General features: G+C 32.1%; 3 protein-coding genes and 1 non-coding gene across 7 annotated transcripts; 1 reads left to right on the forward strand and 3 right to left on the reverse strand.

Annotated features, from left to right (window-relative positions):
- The first annotated feature begins 3,583 nt into the window (after positions 1-3,583).
- LOC146957370 (Peptidase C15, pyroglutamyl peptidase I-like protein) lies at positions 3,584-6,414 on the forward strand. Of its 2 annotated transcripts, none has more exons than XM_085736260.1 (5): positions 3,584-3,700; positions 4,575-4,906; positions 5,283-5,387; positions 5,477-5,524; positions 5,951-6,414. In XM_085736260.1, the coding sequence occupies exons 2-5, from the start codon at positions 4,634-4,636 to the stop codon at positions 6,203-6,205; spliced, it is 681 nt and encodes a 226-aa protein (XP_085592386.1). In that variant the 5' UTR covers positions 3,584-3,700; positions 4,575-4,633; the 3' UTR covers positions 6,206-6,414. The 2 variants fall into 2 exon arrangements, with proteins under 2 accessions (XP_085592386.1, XP_085592393.1); XM_085736267.1 differs by having other exon boundaries at positions 3,630-3,838.
- Positions 6,415-10,507: 4,093 nt separating this feature from the next.
- Positions 10,508-11,754, reverse strand: LOC146957371 (C2H2 and C2HC zinc fingers superfamily protein). The gene is made up of 4 exons (XM_085736296.1): positions 11,512-11,754; positions 11,118-11,376; positions 10,947-11,028; positions 10,508-10,843 (listed from the first exon to the last, which is right to left on the reverse strand). Exons 2-4 carry the CDS (start codon positions 11,310-11,312, stop codon positions 10,734-10,736), a joined length of 387 nt encoding a protein of 128 aa, XP_085592422.1. The 5' UTR covers positions 11,313-11,376; positions 11,512-11,754; the 3' UTR covers positions 10,508-10,733.
- Positions 11,755-13,135: 1,381 nt separating this feature from the next.
- LOC146957372 (shaggy-related kinase 11) lies at positions 13,136-16,947 on the reverse strand. Of its 3 annotated transcripts, none has more exons than XM_085736277.1 (13): positions 16,886-16,947; positions 16,256-16,413; positions 16,059-16,151; positions 15,564-15,623; positions 15,182-15,454; positions 15,029-15,103; positions 14,877-14,933; positions 14,614-14,754; positions 14,480-14,530; positions 14,114-14,209; positions 13,933-14,016; positions 13,634-13,736; positions 13,136-13,523 (listed from the first exon to the last, which is right to left on the reverse strand). In XM_085736277.1, exons 2-13 carry the CDS (start codon positions 16,373-16,375, stop codon positions 13,441-13,443), a joined length of 1,236 nt encoding a protein of 411 aa, XP_085592403.1. In that variant the 5' UTR covers positions 16,376-16,413; positions 16,886-16,947; the 3' UTR covers positions 13,136-13,440. The 3 variants fall into 3 exon arrangements, with proteins under 3 accessions (XP_085592403.1, XP_085592409.1, XP_085592415.1); XM_085736283.1 differs by having other exon boundaries at positions 16,882-16,947; XM_085736289.1 differs by having other exon boundaries at positions 16,809-16,947.
- A 4,840-nt stretch (positions 16,948-21,787) lies between these two features.
- On the reverse strand, positions 21,788-21,861 carry TRNAI-UAU (transfer RNA isoleucine (anticodon UAU)). The gene has a single exon. It is a non-coding gene; the product is annotated as a tRNA-Ile (tRNA).
- Between the last annotated feature and the right edge of the window lie 4,454 nt (positions 21,862-26,315).

Consider the following 26,315-nt stretch of genomic DNA (forward strand, 5'->3'; position numbering starts at 1 on the left):
TTAAAATCCCCCTTGCAGCCAAGGATCCCACCAAAATAACGTATAAGATCCATCCCCTAGCTCTTGGCTGATGCTTTTCAAATTACTCCACTAGACTTAACCTACCCTCTCGCCATCACCAATCCTTCCCCCTCCTCACAATACCCATCAACTAACACCCTATACCAAAGTCACCCTCGCTCCTCCTTCAACCTTCAGCTCCATTTTATACATGAGGGAGCCATCAAGACGGAAAGGAAATAAATCGGTAGAGAGGACATAACATACTTTAGAAGGACCAAATGACCATCCAAAGAAAGGTTTGTACTCTTCCACCCCGACAATTTTGTTTTTATACGATCAATCAATGGATGCCAACAATTTAATTTTCGAGAATCTCCACCAATAGGTAACCCCATATAAAGGAAAGGAAGACTGCCCATTTTACAATTAAAAACCACAACGACCTCTGTCAACCAAGAGTTGTAGACATTGACTCCAACCAACAAATTCTTTTGAAAATTAACCTTTAGGCTTGAAATTTCCGCAAAAAGAATAAGGACCACTTTCAAGGCTCTTACATCAGAAAATTGTAGATGAGAGATCAAAACATTATATGTGAGGCCAAAGAGGAAAGAGAAAAGGAAACAGGGGATCTTCTTGGCGTAAATCTCTTTCCATTTAAACTCTCATGTCGGGTTGCTATTAATCAAAACAAACGTTGTAGCAGTTCTTACACATTCCATAATCCAGTTTTTAACTATGACTGCCTCTAGATATTTCCAAAATCTATCGAATCGTATGCCTTCTCAAAATCAAGTTTAAATAATAATAATTTTTTTTTCCAGTATGTGAGCTTCATCTACCACCTCATTAGCCATTAGAATTCCATCAAGAATTTACCTCCCAAGAATAAAAGCTGATTGGGAGGCCGACATTATACTACCAATTACACTTCACAATCTGTTTGCTAACACCTTAGCTACCACCTTATACAAACACCCAACCAAAGAAATAGGTCAAAAATTTGCTAGAAGTTGAGGACTTTTTACCTTAGGAATCATAGCTATGAAAGAACAATTAAGCCTCGTCGTCAACTTACCATTCTGATGTAATTCAAATATCACAATCTCACACTGGGATCTTATAAACCCAAAATTTACTTCATTCGGCTCTGGGGTCTTATAAATATCACAATCTCACGCTGCTTGTTCCACCTCCTCAATATTGAAGGGTTTTACTATCTCACCGCATTGCATCATACTTGAAATTAAAATTATCCAACCTAGGTCGATCACAATTACCTCCCTAAAAGTGAGTGGCAAAGTGGTTGTACACAACACTCCGAACACCTTCCACTCCTTCCACTTACGTCCCGTTAACATTTCTCGACATAATAACATTAGACCGCCACCTAGAAGACATAAATTCATGGAAAAATTTAGAATTAGTGTCTCCCTTTTTCAACCAATTCATTCTTGATTTTTGCCATTGCATACTAATATTGATCCTTGACAAAGAAAACAAGTTAGTTAACAAAGAATATAATTCCTCCACCTCTTCCATCGATAAATCGTACTCCTCCCCTTAACATAAAGGGAAGAGATGTGATCATTAACCTCATTGATTCTACCTTATAGATTTTGAGTACGGTTCTGATGCCAAAATCTTAGACTTCCTTTTATCAATTTAAGTTTTTCTTTCAGCGCATAACCTCCCTAACCATTCACATGAAACGATTTCCACTGATTACAAATGAACTACTGACATCCCGGATGATTCACCCAACTTTTCAACATACGTTGAGGACGATGACCCTAATTTTCCTTATCTATCGTTAACGTAACTGGACAATGGTCAGACGTGCCACAACTCAATGCCCTCTAAATGTAATTTGGCCATTGAACGCAACAATTTTCAGTGAATAAAATTTTGTCCAGTTGACTCATATAAAATCCATCTCCTCGATGCCATGTCATTTTTTTTAGCGTTTGTTTAGATTTTTTTTAAAGAAAAACTCTATAAAAAAATCATTTTTGACTCTACAATGAGAGCTTGTTTGTTATAGTATTTTTAAACATAAAAAAAAATAATCATTTTTAAGAGTACTACATATGTTTGTTATAGCTTTTTGGAAGAAAAATAAATAAAATCTATAAAAAGTAGATTAGCCGATAGTGTTTTTTTTTTTTTTTGTGAACAGCAGATAGTTTCAAATGAGAAGTTGATATGAATAACTTTTAAGAAAATATGTTTTTTTTTAAAGCAGATAGAAAACAGGACAAGGTTTTTTTTTCTCATTAGAAAGAAAAAAACTAATATTTTAATATATATTGTAGTATTGTGCATTTTTACATAGTCGTATTCAAACAATATAAAAAATTAATTTTAGAAAAAATAATTTTTATTACGGTAAACAAAACAAAATAGATTATACATTTTTTTATATAAAACTCTAAAAAAATTATTGATTGTCAAATTACTTACTCTTTAATTCGTAACAAACGGACTCTGAATTAAAAAACTTTTTTCGTAGAGATTTATAAAAAAAAATTGGCACATAAACAAGTTAAAAATCTTTATTTAAAAAGTGGTTTTCATGAGTAGTAAACAAATCGAGATAACTTTAAATTTTTGTTTTACATAACGCAAAATCTATACTTTTTATAAAGTTAAAACAAATACAGACCGTAACAGGACATAGTTGGTTGGATCATGTAGCCATGGAAGAAGATTTGTTGAGACTTGAGAGATGTCATGTGACCCCCTAAATGGAATTATTTTGTAGCTACATGGTTGGTGGTGATTGCTTGGGCAACCAACAAAAAATGTTCATTAAATGAAAAAATAATGCAACTTCATAAATTGGTCCAAAAAAGAAATGCAACTTCATAAATTGGTCCAAAAAAGAAATGCAACTTCATAAAGAGTTTAATAATACACGTTTGGAAGAAGAAGAATATATTTTAGGTGTGGATTGATTATCATAAGGACTGTGTGCTTTATTTGTTTATTTTATATGAAAGCGACTCGCACTTTCCAACCTTTGCTTATTATTTCTTTTCTGATGGAAGGAAATTATTATTATTATTACCGACGTTTAAACAGGCATTTCATGTTTATCTGTCCGTCTTCTTCTTCTATTAATTAGTATAAATTATGAATAATAATTTTTATTTTTTGAAAGAAATGAACAATAGTTTTATGAAATTTAATTAAAATTATTTTGATTTTGATTAAAATTATATATACAAATAATAGATATTTGCATTTTCATGTTGTAACAAACTATATCTATCTTTTCAATGATAATAATATAACAAATATAACATACATCCACTTAAAAATATATAACAAATATAATATACATTCTTATATTTTTGAATAACACCAACAAAATAGTAACTCCTCTGGTCTCATTTATAAACAAATTTTCACTTTTTATATTGATTGAATAAATGATGTACGTTGTTTATAGTCAAATTTATTTAAAAGTATAATTAGAAGTGAAAAAGTAAGTAAAAAACATGAATTCTCTTTGTATATTTGTATAGTATAGATTTCTTAAATTGCATATATTTTATTTATTTACATATTTTTGCTTGTGTCACTTTTGTTTCTAAATCTAATCGGAATCTTCACCAGTAGTTAATTTGCTTTGAGTAGATAAGACTGTCATCTCTGAACTTCAACATTTTTATTGTCTTCATTCCATTTCCTGGTAAGGAATAGGATTGATTTATTTCTCTCTCTCTAAATTCAGTTTCTTTTTTAATTTCTCTCTTGTTAATTAATAATCCTCAGAAGAAGAAAAAAAAACATGCTTATTCTTAATTATTATGTTCTTTTGTATTTCGAGGTAATTAATATTCCTTGTTCCTTCATCATTTGGTTGCGTGATCATCATAGACTATTATAGTATTTCTATGAAACATATTTTACATTAATTTGATCTTCTTTGTGTCATCGTTGAAACTGGTTTTTCATCAATTATTACTCTTGAAACCTTAAAATTTGCAAGATTATGTCACGACCCAATTATGTTTTCATGTTGAATACTGTCATTAGGATGTCAGGGATTACAAAATTGGAGTCTTTTCTTTTGAGTTCTTGAGTGAAATGTATGAACTTTTTCATTTGATCATCTTCTCTGATTTGTGTTCTTTGTAAAGTCTTGAAATTTAGTTGAGTGTTTTAGTGTATTGTTGTTAAGATTTTAAGTTGTGGTTTGGTTGTGTTGCACTATGATGCTTAATATTGGTGAGAATCGCGGTCAACTGACGCTGATGTGGGCTCAATCAACAATTGTGATCATGTTGTGGTGATATCGCAATTGGATCACAATTGTTGCAGGGACGTTTAAAGTTTTGATGCGATGAGATCGTGGTCTAAATTGTGGTCGCAGACGTGCAACTTATCAAAATAATCATTTTGTTAAATCAAAGTTTGATAGCATGATGTGGCTCTTAGTGTATTTTTAAGTGATGATTTTGGATTATGATGTAATGTTTCTGTATATGATGATATGGTCCACTGGATAAGAAGGTTTGGTTTTATTATCAGTTTTTACTCATTTTACTTGTCATTTAATGCAGGTCTTTTAAGCAATACTTTCTAGTTGAAGCTCTATATATTATTAGACCATCATCCGCAGATGGGGTCCGAAGGTCCTTCAGCTGCTGTAACAACAGTTTATATAACAGGTTTCAAGAAATTCCATGGAGTTTCAGAGAATCCAACGGAGACAATTGTGAATAATTTGACGGAATATGTGAAAAAGAAGGGTTTGCCAAAGGGTTTAGCTATCGGGAGCTGTAGTATTCTTGATACTGCTGGACAAGGAGCCCTTGTTCCGCTGTACCAGACATTGCAATCTGCCGTTATTGCCAAGGAATCTGAATCTTCAAGTTCCAATAAAATTATCTGGGTGAGTTGCCAAGGATCCCTACTTTGTGAGTAGGGAGCCTTAGTCATACTTTGTGTGTAGGTTCTTTTATTAATCCTTCTGAAGTTTTATTTATGTAATCATATCAAGTTTAATATCTCTATGAAATTTTTCATGAATTACTTAGTGTCTTAGTAATCTAATATTTAAAACAGCCGTATCCTTGTTTAGATATGATAATATAATTATGGAATTAACTGCGACTAAAGATCACTGGAATTTGACATGGAAGTTTTTATAACATAATTAGCATAGAACTGAAATAATGGTAAGAAAGTTCTAGTTGGTTGAATTCAGCTATCTTGAATCGTAGTCATTTGATTATCATGAATCTTATGTTCTGGTAATGTTTGTTCAGCTGCATTTTGGGGTTAACAGTGGTGCAACAAGGTTCGCTATAGAACGTCAAGCTGTCAATGAGGCTACCTTCCGTTGCCCTGATGAAATGGGATGGAAGCCACAGGTTAAACTTGTTTTCATCAACCCTTTTAGGCCTGATCTTGAAGTACTCTATTATCCTTTAGTGACAGTTCCATAAAACTTTTATTGCAGAAAGTTCCCATTGTTCCTTCAGATGGCCCGATTTCAAGAATACGGGAGGTAAATTGGATCGCTGGTTTTCTTTTGCTTCGTAAATCAATGTTCTCTCGAGTTCAGTGTTTGGTACAAATATGAAAATGTTGAGGTTTATTTTATAATATCATTTATTTTGGATCCTCAGAAATATTTAAAGAACAGCTTACCATTCTAAGTATCATTTCACAAGCTTTTCGATTATCTGAGTCCTTGGTATCTAGAAACTTTGTGCTTCATTTTCAAAAACTTGCGAGGTATAGAGAAATTATTTTTTTAACAAGTCTTTGCCTCTTGATGGAGGCATATAAGGTGCAAGTGCAAAGATATTGGTATGCATAGTTGAAGACAACATGCATTGCTGCATCAAATTTTGCCTTAATGACTGTTCCATGTTTTTGAGATGCGGTTGTCTTGTGTCCTAACTTTGTCTTTTGTCCTAACTTTATGCAGACTACCCTTCCTGTGGAGCAGATGACCAAGACCTTGGCAACGAAAGGTTATGATGTAATGACATCTGATGATGCAGGAAGGTTTGTGTGCAATTATGTTTACTATCATTCTCTTCGGTTCGCGGAGCAGAACGGAAACAAATCACTTTTCGTGCATGTGCCACTCTTCTTCACAATAAATGAAGAAACCCAAATGCAATTTGCTGCTTCCTTATTAGAGGTACTTGCTAATGTTAGTAACACCCAGCTCATGTAATTGTTCTGGTGTTGTCATGCTTCTGAGAATGGTGAATGTACAACCTTGAATGAAATGTTATAAATTATTGCGATTGTCATAATAATAAGATATTGTTATGAAATGGAAATAAAAATGGTGACGTATTTGTTTTAGCCCTTAAAATGCTGAGGCAAGCTAACATCTTAGGTGTGACTTTGTGAATAAATGTTCATTTTCTTTTTCTTCAACACTGCATTTGTTTTTTCTTTTGATTTGTTTATGATTTATGAATATTTGTAGCCGATAAGTATGTCTCGGTAAAACTGAAAGTTAGTAGTAATTTACAGTGTTTTTTCGGTTTGATGCTCAATAGGTTGATGAAGCCATTCTTTGATCAGATAAATTCGAGGGTTCATCCAAAGTGATAAAAAATCAAACAATAGTATTTATCTATTATGATTTGTTATGATTATGCATGTCTATAATATAAATAATTAATTTGTTTACCAATAGTTGATATCAATGAAAATAAACAATAAAAGAAAAAATCAAGCAGAATCTAAGTCCTTAGAAGACAATGAAAGTAAAAATCAAGCAATTAGTATGTGTTTAGAGTCAAGTTACAAACTCCTTCAAATGAATCGACCTGTGCATTGACACTCAATTAAACATTTCCAAATAAGTGCTAAGAGGGCACAATCAACTGTCCTTATAAGCAAAGTCTCATTTTCAAATATTAACCAACACATCAAGTTTAACAGCGTGTTCGTATAAAGAATTTAAAAATGGTAATGTGTGTGTTGAGAGGAATCAAACTGCTTTATTTTGGATATTTCAAAAAAAAAAAAAAAAAAAAAAGAAATGAAAAAATTGTCAGTAACTCAACATTTATTTGACTTTAACAAACGAATTGAAACACTACCTCAAATCGGAAAATTGATAAATTTTTGCCTTTTTTTTTTATCCCTCCGGTTCTTAGGGGAAGGATACTCTAGTGATCCAGAGTTTGGCTGAGAGGTAATTAAAGTCTGACCAACAATTAATAAATACTAACTCATCTTACATGCGAATTTGATAAGTACAAACATTCATCACTATTTTTCTCATTTCTTATTTCATATTGACTAAATAATCTTCTTGCATACATCATCTAGCTTTAGAAAATTGATTTTGACTGAATTGATTTTGTAGAAATGATTTTGATTAAAAATGAGTTAAATATAAAGTAATTTATGTTTCAATATCTTCCCAACATAAGTGATTTGAATGAATAATGTTTGGATATCATTTTTTTGGTGTGCAAATGACTAAAATGAGTTTTAACATGTGTAGATCAATTTTCTCCTTCATTTACTTTTGATTAAATTGACAATAAGAAATATTAAATTAGCATAATTGTGAATAACAAAGTATTCAAATAAAAATACAAGTAGGGAATATTTGTTAAACATGAAGTACTCAAATAAAACTACAAGTAGAGAATATTATATAAAGTGCAATGCGAAATATTACTACAAGTTTAATTATTTTTCTTGAACTCTATAATTCGATCTTGAACCAAGTCCCGAAGATGATGAAACTATATTCAAATTTTAGGATAAATTCAAGTTTAACTGGTCTACGATAATTATCGTGATGGAAGGCTATGTTTTCACCTCACCTTCATAATGATTGAAATCAGCATCCATTTTAGCATTGCTTCAAATAAAGTTGTGTATCATCGTCATGTTTCAGATGAAAGGCTTCCAGGCAACTTGACAGCTTAAGTGTGACCTTGCGAACAAATGTACATTTTACTTTTCTTCAACACTGCTCGTATTTTTCATTTTAATTTTCTTATGAGTGCATTGTAACCGATAAGTTGGCCTCAGTAAAACTAAAGCTAGCGGTAATTTACAGGCATGGATTCTCTCCTGTGAAGTTTTCACTGGAGTATGTCCAGTGTACATCCACACCATTAATTTATTTTTAATTATTAAAACTGCATTGATTACAAGGAAAATATGGGGTTGAGATCTCACAGGACAAAAACAGCACTGGAGAGGATCCTCTCCCTTAATTTACAGTGTTTTTTTAGGTTTAACGCTCATTGCTCAATAATAGATGGGTTAAATATATTTTTTGTCCCTATAAATATACCAACTTTTCATTTTAGTCCCTCTAAAATTTTCCTTCAACTTTTAGTCCCTAATTAAATTTTCCATCTTCACTTTTGGTCCCTTTTTTAAAGTAAACTCATATGTAGAATTCATATTTTTGAATAAAATTTTACAGAAAAATTCATAATATTATAAGAATCTCTCCCAAAAAAAATTAGAATTTTTTAACAAAACATGAATTTAATATGAATTTTTATATTTTTGAAGGTTAAAAATTCATATTTAATTTATGTTTTGTTAAAAAAATTCTAATTTTTTTTTACAATATTTTACACATTTCTGCACAATTTCATTAAAAAATACAAAAATTAAGTTAAAAATAGGGACCAAAAGCAGTGATTGAAAATTTTATAGGGACTAAAAGTTGAAGGAAAATTTTAGAGGGACTAAAACGAAAAGTTGATATATTTATAAGGATCAAAAACATATTTAACCCATAATAGATTGATGCAGCCATTCTTTGGTCAAATAAAATCGAGGGATCTTCTAAAGTGAGAAAATCAATGATTAAAGTATTTTAACAATCCATGGTTTTTTATGCATGTGTATATTATCATTAATTTGTTTATCAATAGATGATATTATTCACTCTACTCCTTGAAGTGATTTGGAGGAGTCGGTTTTGATAAAACCATTCATAATCAACTCAGTGAATCACATAAAATAAACAATGAAAGCAAAAAGCAAGCAGAATCCAGGCCCTTAGAAAACATTAAAAGTAAAAAAAAAAAAAAAAAAAACAACAAGCAATTAGTCTGTGTTTAGAATCAAATTACAAACTCCTTCAAATGAATTGAATCGTACATTGATACTCTGGTATTCTGACTTTCCAAACATGTGCTAAGAGGGTACAATCACCTGTCCTTATAAGCAAGTCTCCTTTTCAAATATTTGACAACACGTGACCACATTATCAAGTTTAACTGCGTGTTCAAAGGAATTGAAAAATTTCTCTGATTTTAAACAAAGGAATTGAAAGACCTCCTACAGTCCTATGGGAGAATTGATAAATACCAACTCAAATCTTTACTGGCAACATTGTTGAATCGAACACTTTCTTGCACACAATATCCAATGATGTCGCAATCACGTACTTTTCTCCTCGTTTTTTTATGTGTTGAAATATCTTCTCTCACATGCCTTTCTCTAATTCTCTCAACCAAACACTAACAGTCCGAATCCTTTATCTTTGGTTATTTTGAACCAAACTCACTGTTAAAAAGAACGCCAACAAAATTCATGCGATTTAATTTCCGTACATTTGATTTCCAAATATTTGAATTACTCAATCTAAAATTATGTTAGTGTTAGTTGTCTGTGTTTTTCTGCTAAACTGGGGTCTCATATTCCTGTCATATTTGCTGCCTTACTGAAACTCAATGGGATATACAAAAGGTATAAACCACATGATACTTAAACCATATATCAATCTACTGCCACCTAGCCAACGTGTCCCGCCTCTTCTCAATCTCCTCCCTAGGATGTTAACTAGAATATCTAAACAGCCAACTTACAAGATTACACTTGTTACCCAACTAAATCAACTTTGGCTGACTTGTTCATTTTGAAATCACCTTGACAGAAGAAAATTGTGTCCTTCATATAAGGACTTCATTATTCAGGTGTCTTAGTATTATGATTTTCCTAGTACTAGAAACACTAACACCTAAAAACTAGCTAATTAGGAGCTGCAAGAAACCCAATCAACACAATACAACAATACACCAAAACTCTAAATAGCCTTCAGAAAGCAACAGTGCAACACCATTATAGTTTATTTGAATATTATCCATTTGTCATTCCTTATAACCTCTTTTTCCTTTTTACTTCAACAAACCAGTATCTATATATTTCAATAAGACCACACACATACCATCAAAACCAACCCCCCTCCATGTTTAAGAAAACACTGCAAAGAAATGCAAATCTCATTAACCAAAAGGATGAAGCCGTAACAAATTTGTAGCCAATATAAAAAAACACAAATCATAAACTAGTTATAACATGACTCTCCATGTCTATGCTCCATTACATACCACCATCATTACCACCAAAGCAAAGGAAACAAAGCAGCCTCAATGAGCAAGAAAGTGTTTGAACTGTGAAGCATCAAACTCCACAACAACAAAAAGTCACAGCGTGTAGCACAAATGTCATAGTGAACTCACAGGAGGAAAAATCATGAACACAATCAGTAGCTATCTTTTTTAGATATGTATAGAGGAGAGATGGAAAGATCATAATTCATAACAAGGTAACATTTAACAAGAAGTTGTCATCCTAGTAGTTGTAATAACCAGTAAAGAAACTCAAAATCAGCATTATCCTATCAGAACTATTAGTATGTTTCATTATAGCCATAAAATAATGGTTGCATACAGGGAGGCCCAAAGGTAATGTGCACAAATCTATCCCCAGTCGACAAATGGGAGGTTGGAGTATCCACCCTCAGGCGGAGGCTGCAGTGACGGAGGCAAATTGCCGAACGACACTCCCATGGTATCTCCTACTATATTCCCTACATATATGCATAGTACATAACATTAATATCAATCATGAATTCAACACCATAAAGAAAGAAACTATAAATCAGTAAATGAACAACTATCGGGGTAGCTCACCTGGCATTCTTGTTATTGGTTGCTGCTGCTGTTGTGTATTGGGATGAAAATATTTGCAAGAATTGCCATAACGACAAAATCCCTAAATATACAGAGAGAGTTAATCGACTTATAGAGCACTAAGAAATGATAATTAATGAGGATGCAAATTTAAATATAAATTGATAGTACCGTGTTGACGAAGTGGACGCAGAAGGGTTGATTAGATGGTGGTGGAATAGAGTTCTGGTGTTCGGGTTTGAAGGAATCGTACCAACGAGCTTTGGCTTGTTTGTGTTGAATACCGGCAGAGTGGCGTTTCCGGTCTAAGGGTGTATCTTGAAATTGCTTATCGCAATACTCACAATAGTACTTTTTCATTGGCATTTTCCCCTCCTCACCACACCCACGCCTCAACTCTACTACAAATATGGATTCAACAATATATAATCTGCATAAGAAACAAAAATGAAAGAACCCATGTGAACATGAAACAAGAGCAAAGATAAGGATTGTTCGGGACAATGATTGCAACTTCAAGCTTCGTGCGGTGGCACCGCCAATTACAAATGACTTGTATGATTACCTTAATGTGAGCGTAGAAAGGAATTGGTACAGCGTCGTCGCGCAGAACGGAGGCGTCGCATAGAATGGAAGTGGCAGGCAGAACGGCGGCGTCCTGGAGAACGGTGTCGCGCCGGACCTAGAACAGAGGTTGTCGGACTCAGACACAAGGCAGGCATACAAGGAAAATGGGTTTCAAGTTTCAACTTTCGATCATAAAACACAGGCTAAACTACATCATGCATCCTTTAAGTGATTAACGTGTGCCCCGGAACTTCTTAAAAACCTTTAAATGATAAGATTATTTTTTTATTTTTTTAATTAATATATTGGAAATTAAAATATTTAATTTTTTTATGGAATAATTTCTTTTTTAGAATAGTTAAAAGTGTTTCGAAAGCGCCCGTTAACAAGACCCATTTTCTTATTACCTCTGAAAATTACTTTTTTTTTTTTTTGAAGGACCTCTGAAAATTACTTGGAAGTTGGAAATGTAATCTAGTATGAAATGCTAAAATTCTTACGGTATATAAAAACAGAAAACGTGCAAAGTCTGGCTATCCCATGTCAATATATTTAATTGGATCTCGTTAACATTTCCCTATTTAATTTATATACATCGTCACAATTTTAGTAAATTACAACTATTGAAATAAAACATAGCCACGAATAAAGTCAAATATTTTTAAGATTTTGGTTAGGAAGCTCTATTTGTTTACAATTATTTTACAGATACATTCAATAATGTATTGTCGCATCAACTATTGAATATGACACAAAATACTACTATTTAAGTTTTAGTGATCAAATAATTATGATTGATTGACTCCCTTAAAAAAAATTATGATTGATTGTGTAAAATATCTTTACACTGACAATGTAAACGAATTAAATACAAAATTCAAGTGTAAAAATCAATTCTAATACCAAAATATTTAAATTCCAAGTTCAAGTTATAATCAATTCTAGAGACACAATCAATTTTACTTTAAAACAACCAAACATGTCAAATTCGACAAAATTAGTTTTGGCTCTTCCAAAGAACCAAACCTACACAAAAGAAAACCAAAATAAACAAGAAATGTCCATGACAAAAAAGAAAGAAAAAATTACAGGAGGACACATCTATTAACTACTCTTTCTACTTCATAGCAGATTAGAAGAGCAGTTTAGAAGAAACTAAACAGAAATAAATGGGATATCATAAAAAAAAAAAAAAAAAAAAAAGACTAATAACCAGAAGAAGACCATACTTTCATCCACAGCTGGTTTTCCATTCACAACAAGTGTAATTTCCAACAGACTTTCCCAGTGTAGACTTGACCAAGGGAGCCATTATTCCCTTGACAAAAAGAGCACAGGAATGAGCACCTAAACAGCCAAAGGCATGAAACTGAGTTGTGCTCTTTGAATGATTACCGCGTCATCAAGCAATTTCCGTTATTTCCTGTGCTATTCTTTTGGTAGAAATGGCAAGCATCTGGAACTGATTGGAAGTGCAAGTGTAATTGGTGTACAGCAGACACAAGTCAAGGTAAGATCTGGCAGTGGAGTTCAATATTACATAATAGAGCAATTACAAGCAACGAGACCCGGCTGTATGTTGAAATGACAGAAACTACCAACACAAAGGAGGCAAAACTAGATTACGCAATAATCCGTCATTATCTCCACAAATACAAATACAAGTACAAATACTGATACAACATTTAGATAATTGTAGACACTTGTCTTCTATTGCATGTTACAATCTGCTGTGATACAGGAAAAGGGTATTCTGAATACCCATATAAGGGTTTGGGTAATATTGGGTAGCATATATCTCTAAATTTTCTATCACAGGCAACCGAATACAACAAAGATACTAATAAATATCATATCATCAAATAGAATGAACGTGTAGCGTTCATATGGAAACAACACTTGCAGTTTTGTTACATTTTACGACATATTACAAGCCAAGAAACGGGCATTGCTTCCTCGCATGCTCTGGAACCAGTTTCATCAAGGTCTCGACTGGAACTCCTTTCAGTTCTGGTACACAGGCACCAATAACACAAATTCAGTTACAAGCCCAGAACTATTGATGAAAATATACGATCACCAAAGCACAAACACAACAGCCTGTTTAAAAATCAACATACCGTGAGGTTTGAAGTTAAACAGTGGTGGGAGGAAACGGCCAGTTGGCAAGCGAGCATTTGGGTCACGAAGCTCATCGAAGAAAGGATGGGTCAAGCAATCTAACTGCAGCACATAAGCAACAATACAAAATTATTATATACACCATCAGAGGATGAGAAACGGCCATTGACTAACTAGATTAGAAACCATAAAGCTGCCGAATAGAAACTTGAAAAACCATTACATGACTGATGGAAGCACTGTTTTAATTGTTTAGAAAAGGTGGGTTTGAAAGGTCTACAAGAAATAGTATACTCACAGCTTGGCACCGCAGGTTTGGGGAGTATTGTAATAATCTTGATACCAAATCAACAGCTTCTGCAGGCATGCGCTTATGGAAGATCTAGTAACAATGTAGTATGGTTAATAAAGAATTCCGAGTACACTAGAAGATGAGCTTAAGAATAAAGCATGAAATGCTATAAGATTCGTTTTATTACCTTGTGCCATGGATGTGCTTTGATTTGAGGGAATTTAAATTCGGTATAATTAGGATTCATGCATTTAATTTCTTCTCTTGTCGGAGTTCCCAGAACCTATCAGAAAAACAATAGATGGATCATTTACACGTAAGATACTGGCATTGTGTTAAAAAGGAAGGCCACATATCCAGCTGATCAACTCGTCAATTAAGCCAATCAATTTTTAAAAGGGTAAAGCAGAGACAGTATCCACCATTCAACATGCATTCAATAATGTTGCAAATTGAATTATTACCCAAGTATATCGAGCTCAAAAAAGTGATGCAATGCAAATAATAAAAAATTTACAGCAATAATGAGGAGTTAGAAAGTCGCAAAAAATACCTTGATGATCTCAACAAGCTGATCAACTCCACTCTCACCAGGGAACAATGGCTGGGAAAAGCAAATAAATATTTCAATTAAACACACTAAATTACAAATACAAAGTTATAAGCGATCATATCAACGGCACCAACCTGTCCAAGCAGCAGCTCAGCCAAAACACAACCAACAGACCATACATCAATAGCAGTAGTATATTCAGTTGCTCCAAAAATAAGCTCGGGTGCTCTGTAGTATCTAGAACATATATACGATATATTTGGTTCGCCTTTAACCTGTCAAAAGTTGGACCAAAATAAGCTCCAAAAAAATAAACTACCATCTAACTGAAGACAACAGAAGGTTGAAGAGAAACTAATGAAGGATGTAGCGGTCATGCAGCATGCATGTAACATACCAAGACTTTCGCACTTCCAAAGTCGCATAATTTAACCTGGTGGGTGTGTGGATTGACCTGCATAGAAAAGCATTCAGTTAGTATTTTCCACCTAGTAGTCATAACAAAATAAATTGAAGTAGGGTATATGCACAATAAAATAAATGTCATACCAATAGATTTTGGGGCTTGATATCCCGATGACAGACTCCAATGCAACGATGAATATAAGATAATGCTCTAAAGATCTGCAACATACCAACAAAATGATTACACCCACAACATGGTAAAAACTGGATAAGGAAGGGTGACCGTGACTGGCATACCTGGTATGTATAGAGCTTCACATAAATCATTGGCATCCTTTGGTTCAACTTGCTGTAATGCTTAATCACACGATGAACTGTTTCAGGAACATACTCAAGTACCAAATTCAGGTATAGTTCATCCTTTTCGGTGGTTGAAAAGAAACAATGCTTTAAAGAGACGACATTCGGGTGATCAAGCAGTCGCATTGTTTGCAATTCCCGGTTCTTGTACCTCTTGTCTTGAAGAACCTTTTTGATAGCCACGGTTTCACCGGTTTCCAAGCACTTAGCCTACAATCGTAAACGATATCAGAACTAAGGTCATTGTATGCTACTATGTTGAAAAGGATAAAGTAATGCAACTCATCTAGTCGACGAGATACATATTGACTATTGTTACCTGGAAGACAACTCCAAATGATCCATGTCCTACAACACGCTCTGCCATATAGCTTATAGTCTGAAATCATAAGATAAAAAATTACTCCAACGTAAAAATTAAAAAAAAAATTGAGAAAGAAAATGTAGAATACGATAAACCACACCGTATGATCTCATAGAGCATCATCAGTTCATCACATTATTAACAATTGGTAAGATACTTGGTAATCATGAGACAGAAGAAAAAAAAAACATGTTGGACCAGATAACCAGTCATATGCCAGTCACTGTAAACAGATTCTAGTTAGCACGCGGTTGAACAGGCATAATTCCAAAACCCTGAAGATTTGTTTCATTTTTTAATACTTCAACTTCAAGGACAAATGCAACTAATCCTAATTCAAAACCATAACTATTTTGTAGGGACATTTGCACACAACTGTAATATCATGCTGGTAAGAAGGTGCAGGAGTTGAATGATTTCAAAGCGCACAAACAAAGTGAGAAGGTATACCTGCTTTGGCTGACCATTTCTGCCACCAATAGTAGTGACAATGATATGTCCTGTCTCCGTTCCATTGCCGTCAACAACGGTGGCTTCCATTTCCTACAAGATACGAAAGATGTAAGCAAATTGTCCTGAAATTCAAAATCAACCAAACATACAAAAATAAAATTAAGTGTGATGAATTAACAGAGTGAGCATCTTACTCTATCATCCCTAATTTTCATATCACTCATTTCCTCTGGCAATATATCATCAACACCAATTTCACCATCACCAAGGAGTTCTCTAAAACCTGAAGTTGGTGCAACACCAACCGACGCCATCGCCACTGAAACCCTTTCAATTTTAACCACTCATCCACCTGCAAGAATGAAAAATTACATCACACTCAAAAAACATTCCTTTATTATAAAAATTGAATTTTTATCAAAAACCAAATAGACCCACATGAATTAAAAGCCATAAAAATTGAAATCAAACTAGCCCAATTATTAAATTAAACATTTTGCAACCAAAGATCAATCAATCCCATGAAAAACACCACAAACCCTAAACTGAAGATCGTTGTAATTGAACGGGATCTAAATTAACAAAACAAAATTAACGAACACGGAGAGAGAGAGAGACAGCTATGAAAGATAAACTAAGATGAGCTACATCAGAGAGAAAATTGAAAAAACAAAATTAAGGAAGAAATGAAAAAAAAAAACCTAAATAAAAAAAATAATTAAGAAAAAATGAAGGAAGAAAATCTACAATTTGGAATGGAGAAAGAAGGGGTTGAAATTAGATCGAAGACATAAACATAAACATAAAGAAAAGTACATACATACCAACGAAACGAAACCAAAGCATGTGTTGTGAATGTTATGTTGTGTTGTGTGATGTGAGGGACAGTTCTCTGCTTTTTTGTGTGGTCTGCTATAATGCGCTGGTGACAGTCAAGGAAGAAACACAAACACCCACTCCAATTATTATTATTTTTATTTTTTTATTTGTCAGGTGAATAAAAAAAATAATATAAAAATAAATGTATGTATAGTGTGAACGTGAATGAAGTCTGGCTTGGTTACCTAAACTTTTGACCGTTCAAACTTCAATGTTCAATGAAATTGTAGTGACCAGTGTGTGTATATGAGTTAATAAACAATTACACCCTCCGGTCACTAATATAAGCAAAAATCCAATTCCTAGGTTCATTCAATTAATGATGTATGTAGTCTTTATTATAGGCTACATACATCATTTATTGAATGAACCTAGAAAGTGGATTTTTGCTTATATTAGTGACCGGAGGGTGTAATTATTTAATGGGTCTTGTTAACGAGCGCCCTGGGACACTTTTTAAGTATTCTAAAATAAGCAATTACTTTTTAAAAAAGTTAAATGTTTCGATTTCCAATGCATTGATTACACATTTTTTCATAAATAGTTACTACTTATGGTCCTTAAAGAGTGCCCCGGGAGCACTCATTAACATTTCCCTTATTTAATTCACCACAAGACTAACTAGAAGGAACATGGATTACATTTTGTTTTTGGCGCCTTTCTTTCATGGCCCTCATAAAAATAAAAAATGAAATTACCACATTATAACAACACTTAGGTGGGTTTCTTTCAAGTTATATTTGTAGATTTTTGAGAATAAAACGATAGAAATACATATGCATATGTTTGTTATAAGTTCATTAAATTTTATTCACAGGTATAAAACGTTCCTGGGAATAGAAAAAAAATTCCAAAGAAAAGGGTGGGAATAAAGTTCCCATGGAGATGAGAATAAATTCATGAGTAATTTCCTATTATAATTCCTATTTTTATGGTTTTCAGGAATATTATAGTGTTAAACAAACATCTTTTTTCTAAATACATTGGAATAAAATTCTTATCTTTATGTTCCAAGGAATATTATTCCTAAGAATGAATTTGGTAAACTTGAAACAAACACACCCATATATGTGAACAAAAATTCCAATATGTGACAATGTTAATCAATCATATCTACACTTTACTAAATTAGATAGTAACTATGTTTATAAATAAGTTAGAGTGAAATAATTTAGAGTGAATTGATTATGGTTTAAAGTGAGTTAAAGTTATCATAATTTATGTATGAATACATTTATGTATAAGTGAGTTGAGTAATAAATGGATTTTGAACTCGTGTTTTCGGTGCATTTTTTAAGGATTTCAAAGGAAAAAATTATTTTATAAAAAAGTCAAAAAATTTTAATTTTCAATGCATTAATTACACATATTTTCATAAAAAGTTACCATTTACTCCCTCCGTCCCGAACTATAAGCAAAAAAATCACATTTTCTTTGTCCCAAAATATAAGCAAAAAAGACCAATTTTTATGTTATTTCAAAAAAATCATCTTTTCCAAAGTACAATTAAATGCATATTGCATTCAATTTGTTCTCATTTCTATTCTCTCCATAATCATCAACCAATAAGAATTGTTTTTACATCTTTTCATGAAACTTATTTCAAGAAAAAACACAAAAAATTATACCTCAAACTATTATGTTTTTGTTTTCTTAATAAGCGTGAATTTGTATTTTTTGCTTATAAATTGGGACGGAGGGAGTATATGTCTTAAAGAGTGTCTATTTTCTTTTCTATAATAAATTTAAATGATAAAATAAAATAAAAAAATTGGCACACGTCAAAAACCTTTCAACATCTTAATGCCCCTACTTATATCGCAAGCTTGAATTAGCAAGCTCAGCAATAAAATCAATTATATAATCAAAAGTTTCAAGTGGAATCAAATCTAAAGACAAAATCAATTATACGTTAAACCAACTAAACATGTCATGCTAAATTCTACTCTCTCCAGTCACTATTATAAGCAAAATTTTACTTTTTAGATACATTGTAATTAATGTATTTGTCTTTATTATAAACTTGAACTAGATACATTAATTATTCAATGTATCTAAAAAGTAAAGTTTTGCTTATAATAGTGGCCGGAGGGAGTACATTGGAAATTAAAATATTTAATTTTTTTATGGAATAATTTCTTTTTTAGAATAGTTAAAAGTGAAACCAAACATAACTTTAGGGAAGAAAAAAAACAGTTTCGCTTACAAAGATTAACATGAGTCTCTTTCAAAATTACTATTCTATGAATCGATAATATTTTTACAAAAGTATCTATAATTAATTTACTGTTTTTGATTTAGTTGTTTGACGAAAACTTTAATGGAAAGATAATTTTGACCAATGCTTCATTGCTTCTAGTCTAAACTCAGGTGTCCCATATTATTAAGGATCTTGATATTTATCTCGGGACCCCATGATCCATTAGAGAGTTTCCAAACATTCTTTTTTAATGATCGTTGGCATGATGAGGCATAAATTGTCAAGTTGAAAAGCTATCGATGTTCTTAGTTGGTAGGGTAACACTTAGTTGGTGTTGTCTTCTGAGTTTTCTTGGCCGTTATGCAAAACACTGGAATTCCATTTTTTATTTGCGAGGAGACGGTTTAAAATTGCGGGAATTTCATTTGGGACAACTTGGTGTAAAAGAGAAAATGTAACTTTTGAGACAAATTTGACAACCTAACTATAAAGGTCGTCCAGGCATTAGAAATCTTGAGTTCATTAATCAAGCTTATATGATGAAGTTGGTTTGGAGTATAATTGCTCACATTTATAGTTAAAGATTATTTTACACGTGTATTTAATAATGTGTTATCACAACAATTAATGAATATGACAACACATGTATGTTTATATTTTTTAATTAACGTGACAACATGTTATCTGATGCATGTATAAAATAATTGTACATTGACAATGTATACAAGTTAAGTTCTTAGATTTTTTTGGGCTAAATGTGTTTTGTGCTGGTCACATTGTCAATGTAGCAATTCTTATCATGTGTGGAGAGCCAAGTTTGCGTTTTGCTACTAGCGATTCGAAGCGTCTATTGGGAGGGGCAACTTAGCTTGGAGAATGTATGAGGGTAAGTCGCTATTTCAAAATATGTTTGGTATTTTAAAAAATTCAAAGAACAATATTGTAATAGTACAGGCTAAAAACACTCGACTCAATCATTCTCTAGGTCGTTAAATAGCAAAACTCATCAAGAATATGGCATAAAGGCTCAATAAAGGAACCAAATTCAAGTCCAACAAGGTGACCACCTCGTCTTGTTATTTGTAGCATGGTGCAATACATGATTTACCTCCTGCAGTACCTCAAGAGATACATAAATGAAAGATAATGTTGAAAGGTAAAATGATAAAAATGTGTAAAGTAGTTTGCTTGATTGATTATTTGTCTTTAAAAATGCACATGTTTAATATTTAGAGGTAAACACAAGTGCATATTGGCCAAAACGACGTGGCCTGCAAAACCAACCTTTGCTCGGTTATTTACACAGATAATGTGAGGGAGTACGTACGTAGTTCCCTACTTTTGGCCTTAGTCTTCAACTTCGAGGAATGTTTCCATTGATGTTATTTACATGTGCACAACTTTCCCTTAAAACTTATGGCTTTGTGATTAAAATCTTCTTCGTTCAATGTCCAATTTTACTGAGTTTTAACCAAGTTTGATATCTTTACGACCTTCATATATCTCGGTAGACTTGAGAAAGATTCTACTAACTCACATTCGACTGTATTTACGCCCGTATAACCCGCCATCAGTTGAGGGAAACTTATTTGACCCTAAATTGTATGTCTACCAATTTCATGTCACATGTCATTTATTTTTTATATGGTAAAAAAATATCAAAGTTTGGACGGATCATTTTTTTCTTCTTCTAAGTTCTTGGTCTAAAATTTTAAGTTTATAAACTGTCGGGCACTTATGCTAACATATATACAAGTATTGGATATGAAACACTAAATATGAGCACATCTCACATACGTTATTTAGATCTTAGTTTGTAGTTTGCAAAAGTTTAGCCCTTTTTATCCCAACAAATATACAATACATTATATTAAATCAAAACCCTAAAGAAAAATCATGTTTTGCCATTTTCAAATCGTTTATTCTTGTTATTCATTGGTCCCTATTTGCTTCCAGCATTATTAAGTATGTGAGGAAGAGCAAATAAAAATATCTACTGTATTCCACAAGAAACTCAAAAGATAATTATTTTTTATTTCTTTAATTTTCATGTTTGTTAAAACAATCAATGATAATGAAACTATTTAATTGTTTTTGAGAAAAACACTTTAATAAAAATTCCTATTATACGGCCTTTTCAGAAAAGAAAAATAAATCTTATTATACGGCCTTTTCAGAAAAGAAAAATAAATCCTATTATACGAATGTGTCTTTGTTCAAAAACAATATATTCTTAAAATGGCACACCGTTAGTTTTGTGTTTTTTTTAACGGAAGGACTAAAGTTAAAAGTTTTACAAAGTACAGGGACCAATGCCAAACAAAAAAAAGCGCAGGGACCAATGCCAAAACTGGGCGAAAGTGCAGGGACTAAACACACATTTAAGCCTTTAATAAAAGATTTAACCAAGATAAAAGTATCCTCCCTTAAAAAAAAAAAAGGATAAACATATTATTTTTGGGATCAATTATTTTTTATATATTGTTGATCAAGCAAATAGACCATTTAACAAAAGATTTAACCAAGATAAAACCTAAAAGTATCCTCTCTTAAAAAAATAACTTTTTATAATGTAAGTTTTTAGCGCAAAGTGTAATGTAACGGGTGCAAAATAGAAGAGGTTTTGGGCAAAATTAAAATTTAAAAATGGTCCCGGCGGGGCTCGAACCCGCGACCTTCGGCTCATAAGACCAACGCTCTAACCAACTGAGCTACGGGACCATTCATTCAACAAATTTGCATTTAGATATTTATTCGTATTTTCTTAAATGTAAACTTTTTTATTTGCTTTCGTCAAATCGTGGAGCTGTCAGAAGGCGAAAGAGTATATAGCCAGGAAGCTTGAACTAATCGTGGACAATATTTGGGTGCCATTAATGGCACCGTGCCGTTAAATCCTGGCCATTGATGGCACCCAACACACACATCACACACACACACACACTTGGGACAATGTGTGGCCCTGATCTAATGGCATGGTGCCATTAATGGCACCAAAGTGCCACCCACTAATCGTAGCATGTTTTATCAATGGATTTTTTTTTTTAGTAAAAAATTATTTTTGTCCAAAAATAAAATGAAATTTAGTCTGATTCATATTATATAAGATATTTAAATTGAAATTTAGTCTGATTCATTATATAAGATATTTAAATTTCAATAATTTGTTTTGTTGGTAAAAATTGGCATCGTAAATAATTTACTTACAAAATTGAGGAGGAAATTAATTAGATGAAATGATTCAATCATAGGAAAATGAAAAGTAGCGCTTCTCCGACACAACCTCAAATTGCACCTAGTGATCACATGTGGGTAGTTATGAGGATTAATATCAGTCTCTTGTTGATGGTGGTGGTGCTATTGAATTGACTAACGATGAAAAGAAAAGAAACATAGTCCTTTTCTGTGAATTACATATACACACAAATGTCTGATACCACATGGACACCGATACGATAATACCAATAATATAATTTGAAAAAAAATAACATAGTTTTATGTAAAAATTGAACACTAACACATGTTGGACATTGAACACATTTTCAATCGAAAATGAGTGCTAGAGGTAATATATCATCTCATGAGAGGATGCTTTGTATGCCCTTGTGTGTATGCAAAATTGGATTACACATGAAAACAAGGTAATAATTGTTGCAATAATATATTTATTGAATTAAGTTTGCATTTAATCTAACCAACAATTTGATTTTATGTTCTAGCCACTTTTGGTAAGTACGTTTGAAAGATAATGTAAAAGTAAAATGATCAATACTATAATAATTTTGATGATGTTAAGTTATTGAAGAATTTCGTGTTATTAATTGTGTCTATAGCCTCATAATCACAACTAATAGTGTACTCCCTCCGGTCCTATATATAAGAAAATTTTCAAAAAAAAATTTGGTCCCATTTATAAGAAAAAGTCACAACTTTTAAGATACATTTATTGTTTAAAAGACTTTTCTAGCCCTCATTTAATGTTGGTCCTTTCAACAATAGTGGGTATATTTAATACTTCACAAATTTTTATGAGGGCATATTTGTAAAAGCATTTAAAAAATTGCAACAACTAATGATTGTCTTGGTTTTGATGATTTTTGGTTTCTTTTCTTATATAAAGGACCGGAGGGAGTATCATTTTTTTTTCTTCTGAATAATATGATTTCCTCTAAAAAGAAATCACCTTAGGACTTGCAAGTTCGTAAATTATTCTTTTGAGAGTTTATTGTAATATGCACTCATTTGGAATGTTTTGAGTTGGTAAAATATTTCCGTTTATAATATTTTGGGATACAAAGTGAAAGATAGTTGAATAACTTTTTAATTGAATCACAAGCATAACAATACTATAAAATTTGTTATTTATTGGTTTTTGGTTTATTTTAGTTAAAAAATGTGTGCAAGGAATTCAAATATTTTACCAAGTAACCAAACAAATAGATATTTTTTATTTTTTTGACAAATAGATATATGAGTATGGAATTTTACCAAGGATATTGTTTTCCAATTCATTTTATAGAAAATTTGTCGCTGTATCAGTTTAGTAGTTGCACAACAAACACACTATAACTTGGAAATATATAACTGATACACACAATAAGGTATTTCCAAGTTATAGTGTGTTTGTTGTGCAACTACTCAACTGATACAGCGATAGATTTTTTATAAAAAGGAATTGGAAAACAATATCAGTAATGACTAATCTTTTACTATGCTATATTCAATATTGTTATCCTCATTTTTTTTCCTTAACTCATCTGTCAGCATAATAAAGATTTTTAAGGACCCTCTCTCTGAATATTTGTTGGTTGGGCCATTCATTGATACTTCAACGGTGATAGTAAATGTTCATAAAATTTGTTTAATGGTTTTCACCAACGCAGATGGTTTGACATAATGTCTATGTATTACCCTAAATTGCAAGATGGCAGATAATGTACTCCCAAACTGTGACTGGAAAGGATCATTAATAGGAGCAGGTTTGGTTGGTTGAGTTTATGTGAATTTGGCACATTTCTACGACTAGCTCTTGTTCCTAAAAAAAGTCATAATATAGTTTATAGTGGTTTTCATATAGGAGTATTGTTTATAATGTTATATTTTGTAGCAAAATAACTTGGTTGGTCTTTCATTTTTTAAATAGTTTATAGTTGGTATTTTATCTTCTTTTTTATTTCAATTTAGTATACATATGTATGTATGTATGTATGCATATGCATGTACGTGTGTCTACAACATTAGTTAATTTGGAGGAAATTATTGGAACATTTACAACAACACAAAATACAAGTGTGTCACATATACGATCTATTGCAATTTGCATCAATCAGATTGGTACAAATTAGAGTTTAAAAACTGTTTGGGAAAACCCAAAACAAAACTAATTAGGTCAACATTATTGATGTTTTAGAACATGTGAGCCTAAATTAAGAAAACTAAAATATTGGTGTTAGTATTGTTTATAATGTTATATTTTGTAGCAAAATAACTTGGTTGGTCTTTCATTTTTTAAATAGTTTATAGTTGGTATTTTATCTTCTTTTTTATTTCAATTTAGTATACATATGTATGTATGTATGCATATGCATGTACGTGTGTCTACAACATTAGTTAATTTGGAGGAAATTATTGGAACATTTACAACAACACAAAATACAAGTGTGTCACATATACGATCTATTGCAATTTGCATCAATCAGATTGGTACAAATTAGAGTTTAAAAACTGTTTGGGAAAACCCAAAACAAAACCAATTAGGTCAACATTATTGATGTTTTAGAACATGTGAGCCTAAATTAAGAAAACTAAAATATTGGTGTTACGTAAAATGCTTGAGATCCAAGAATGAGTTGAATTCTTTAGTACCCTATAAAGTTTTGTTAGATATCTGTACCTTGTATCTATAATTAATTCAAAATTTAAAACTAAAATATTGGTGTTACCTAAAATGCTTGAGATCCAAGAATGAGGTGAATTCTTTAGTACCCTATAAAGTTTTGTTAGATATCTCTACCTTGTAGCTATAATTAATTCAAAATTTAAATCACTTCAAAATAATGAGTATAAGAAAATGAAAATGAAAATGGTCCTCTAAGAAAAAAATGAAAAATGCCATTAAATGATTGGATATATTAAATAAATTTAATTTTAAGGTGCCCGAGTATTCACCTTAGAATAAATAGTTATCTAATATGTTTTTTTGACAAGAGTTATCTAATATGTTATTTGGTTGAATCATAGACATAATATGATATAAAACATAAACGATTAAAAGTTAGCATATGCTTTTTTTTTTGTGTTTTTTTAGAGGAAACATTAAATGATTTTTTGTGGTTGTTATATATTTCTCTGAATGTGAGTACAATTGTCATTAAAGCAAGAAAATAAATTTGATGAAATTTCAAATTTTGTCATATAAAAGTAGTGTATTTACATAAAGGCCACATTGAAATTAAAGACCTTGACAAATGACAAGTGAGAGTAGTATAAAAGAGGGTATGTGTAATACCATTCTTCTCTCAAAATATACCTAAGTATTCCAAAGTAAGAGCAAGATTAGATTACTTTAGAAAACAAAAATGGTGAGAGTTGCAAAGGTGTTGGTGATGTTGTGCATTATGTTGGTTGTCCTTGGTTCAGTTCATGTGGAAGGAGCTGGAAGGTTGCTGAAGGAGGAGAGTGTGAAACATCCTGAAACTTTCAACATGGGAGGAGGGAATGGGATACTTCCCAGCAGCCCTGGTAACTTTGCTGCAGGTGTAAACTATGGTCCTGATGGTTTAAGGTTTTGCACCTTCCCTGGTGGCTGTACCAGTGGCAATACTTTTCCTACTATCCCTGGGACTCTTGGTGGAATTGGAAATGGAATTGGAGCTGGATTCTCACCACCACATCCATAGAATACAACAAACTTGAAGCTGCTAAGGGAGTGTTAATTTCTAGCTTGGTTAAAAGAGTGTGTGTTATTACCTAGTTCTTAGTATTTCCTAATGCTATTGCTAAGTAGTACTTAGTAGTAACTAGTAGTAGTATGGTAGTAGAACTTGTTTACTTAAGTTTGATTTTCCTTTTGGTATTTGTGTGTTAATTAGGTTTGTTTTCATCTCATGGATCATGGATGGGTGTTATATTGTGACTTTCTTTGTATTTGGCTGTTGATCTGACCTTCAACCTTA

The sequence above is a fragment of the Medicago sativa genome, chromosome 1 (genome assembly GCF_051527215.1).
Source record: "Medicago sativa cultivar Bolivia chromosome 1, Bolivia_mono, whole genome shotgun sequence".
In the NCBI taxonomy this organism is placed as follows: domain Eukaryota; kingdom Viridiplantae; phylum Streptophyta; class Magnoliopsida; order Fabales; family Fabaceae; genus Medicago; species Medicago sativa.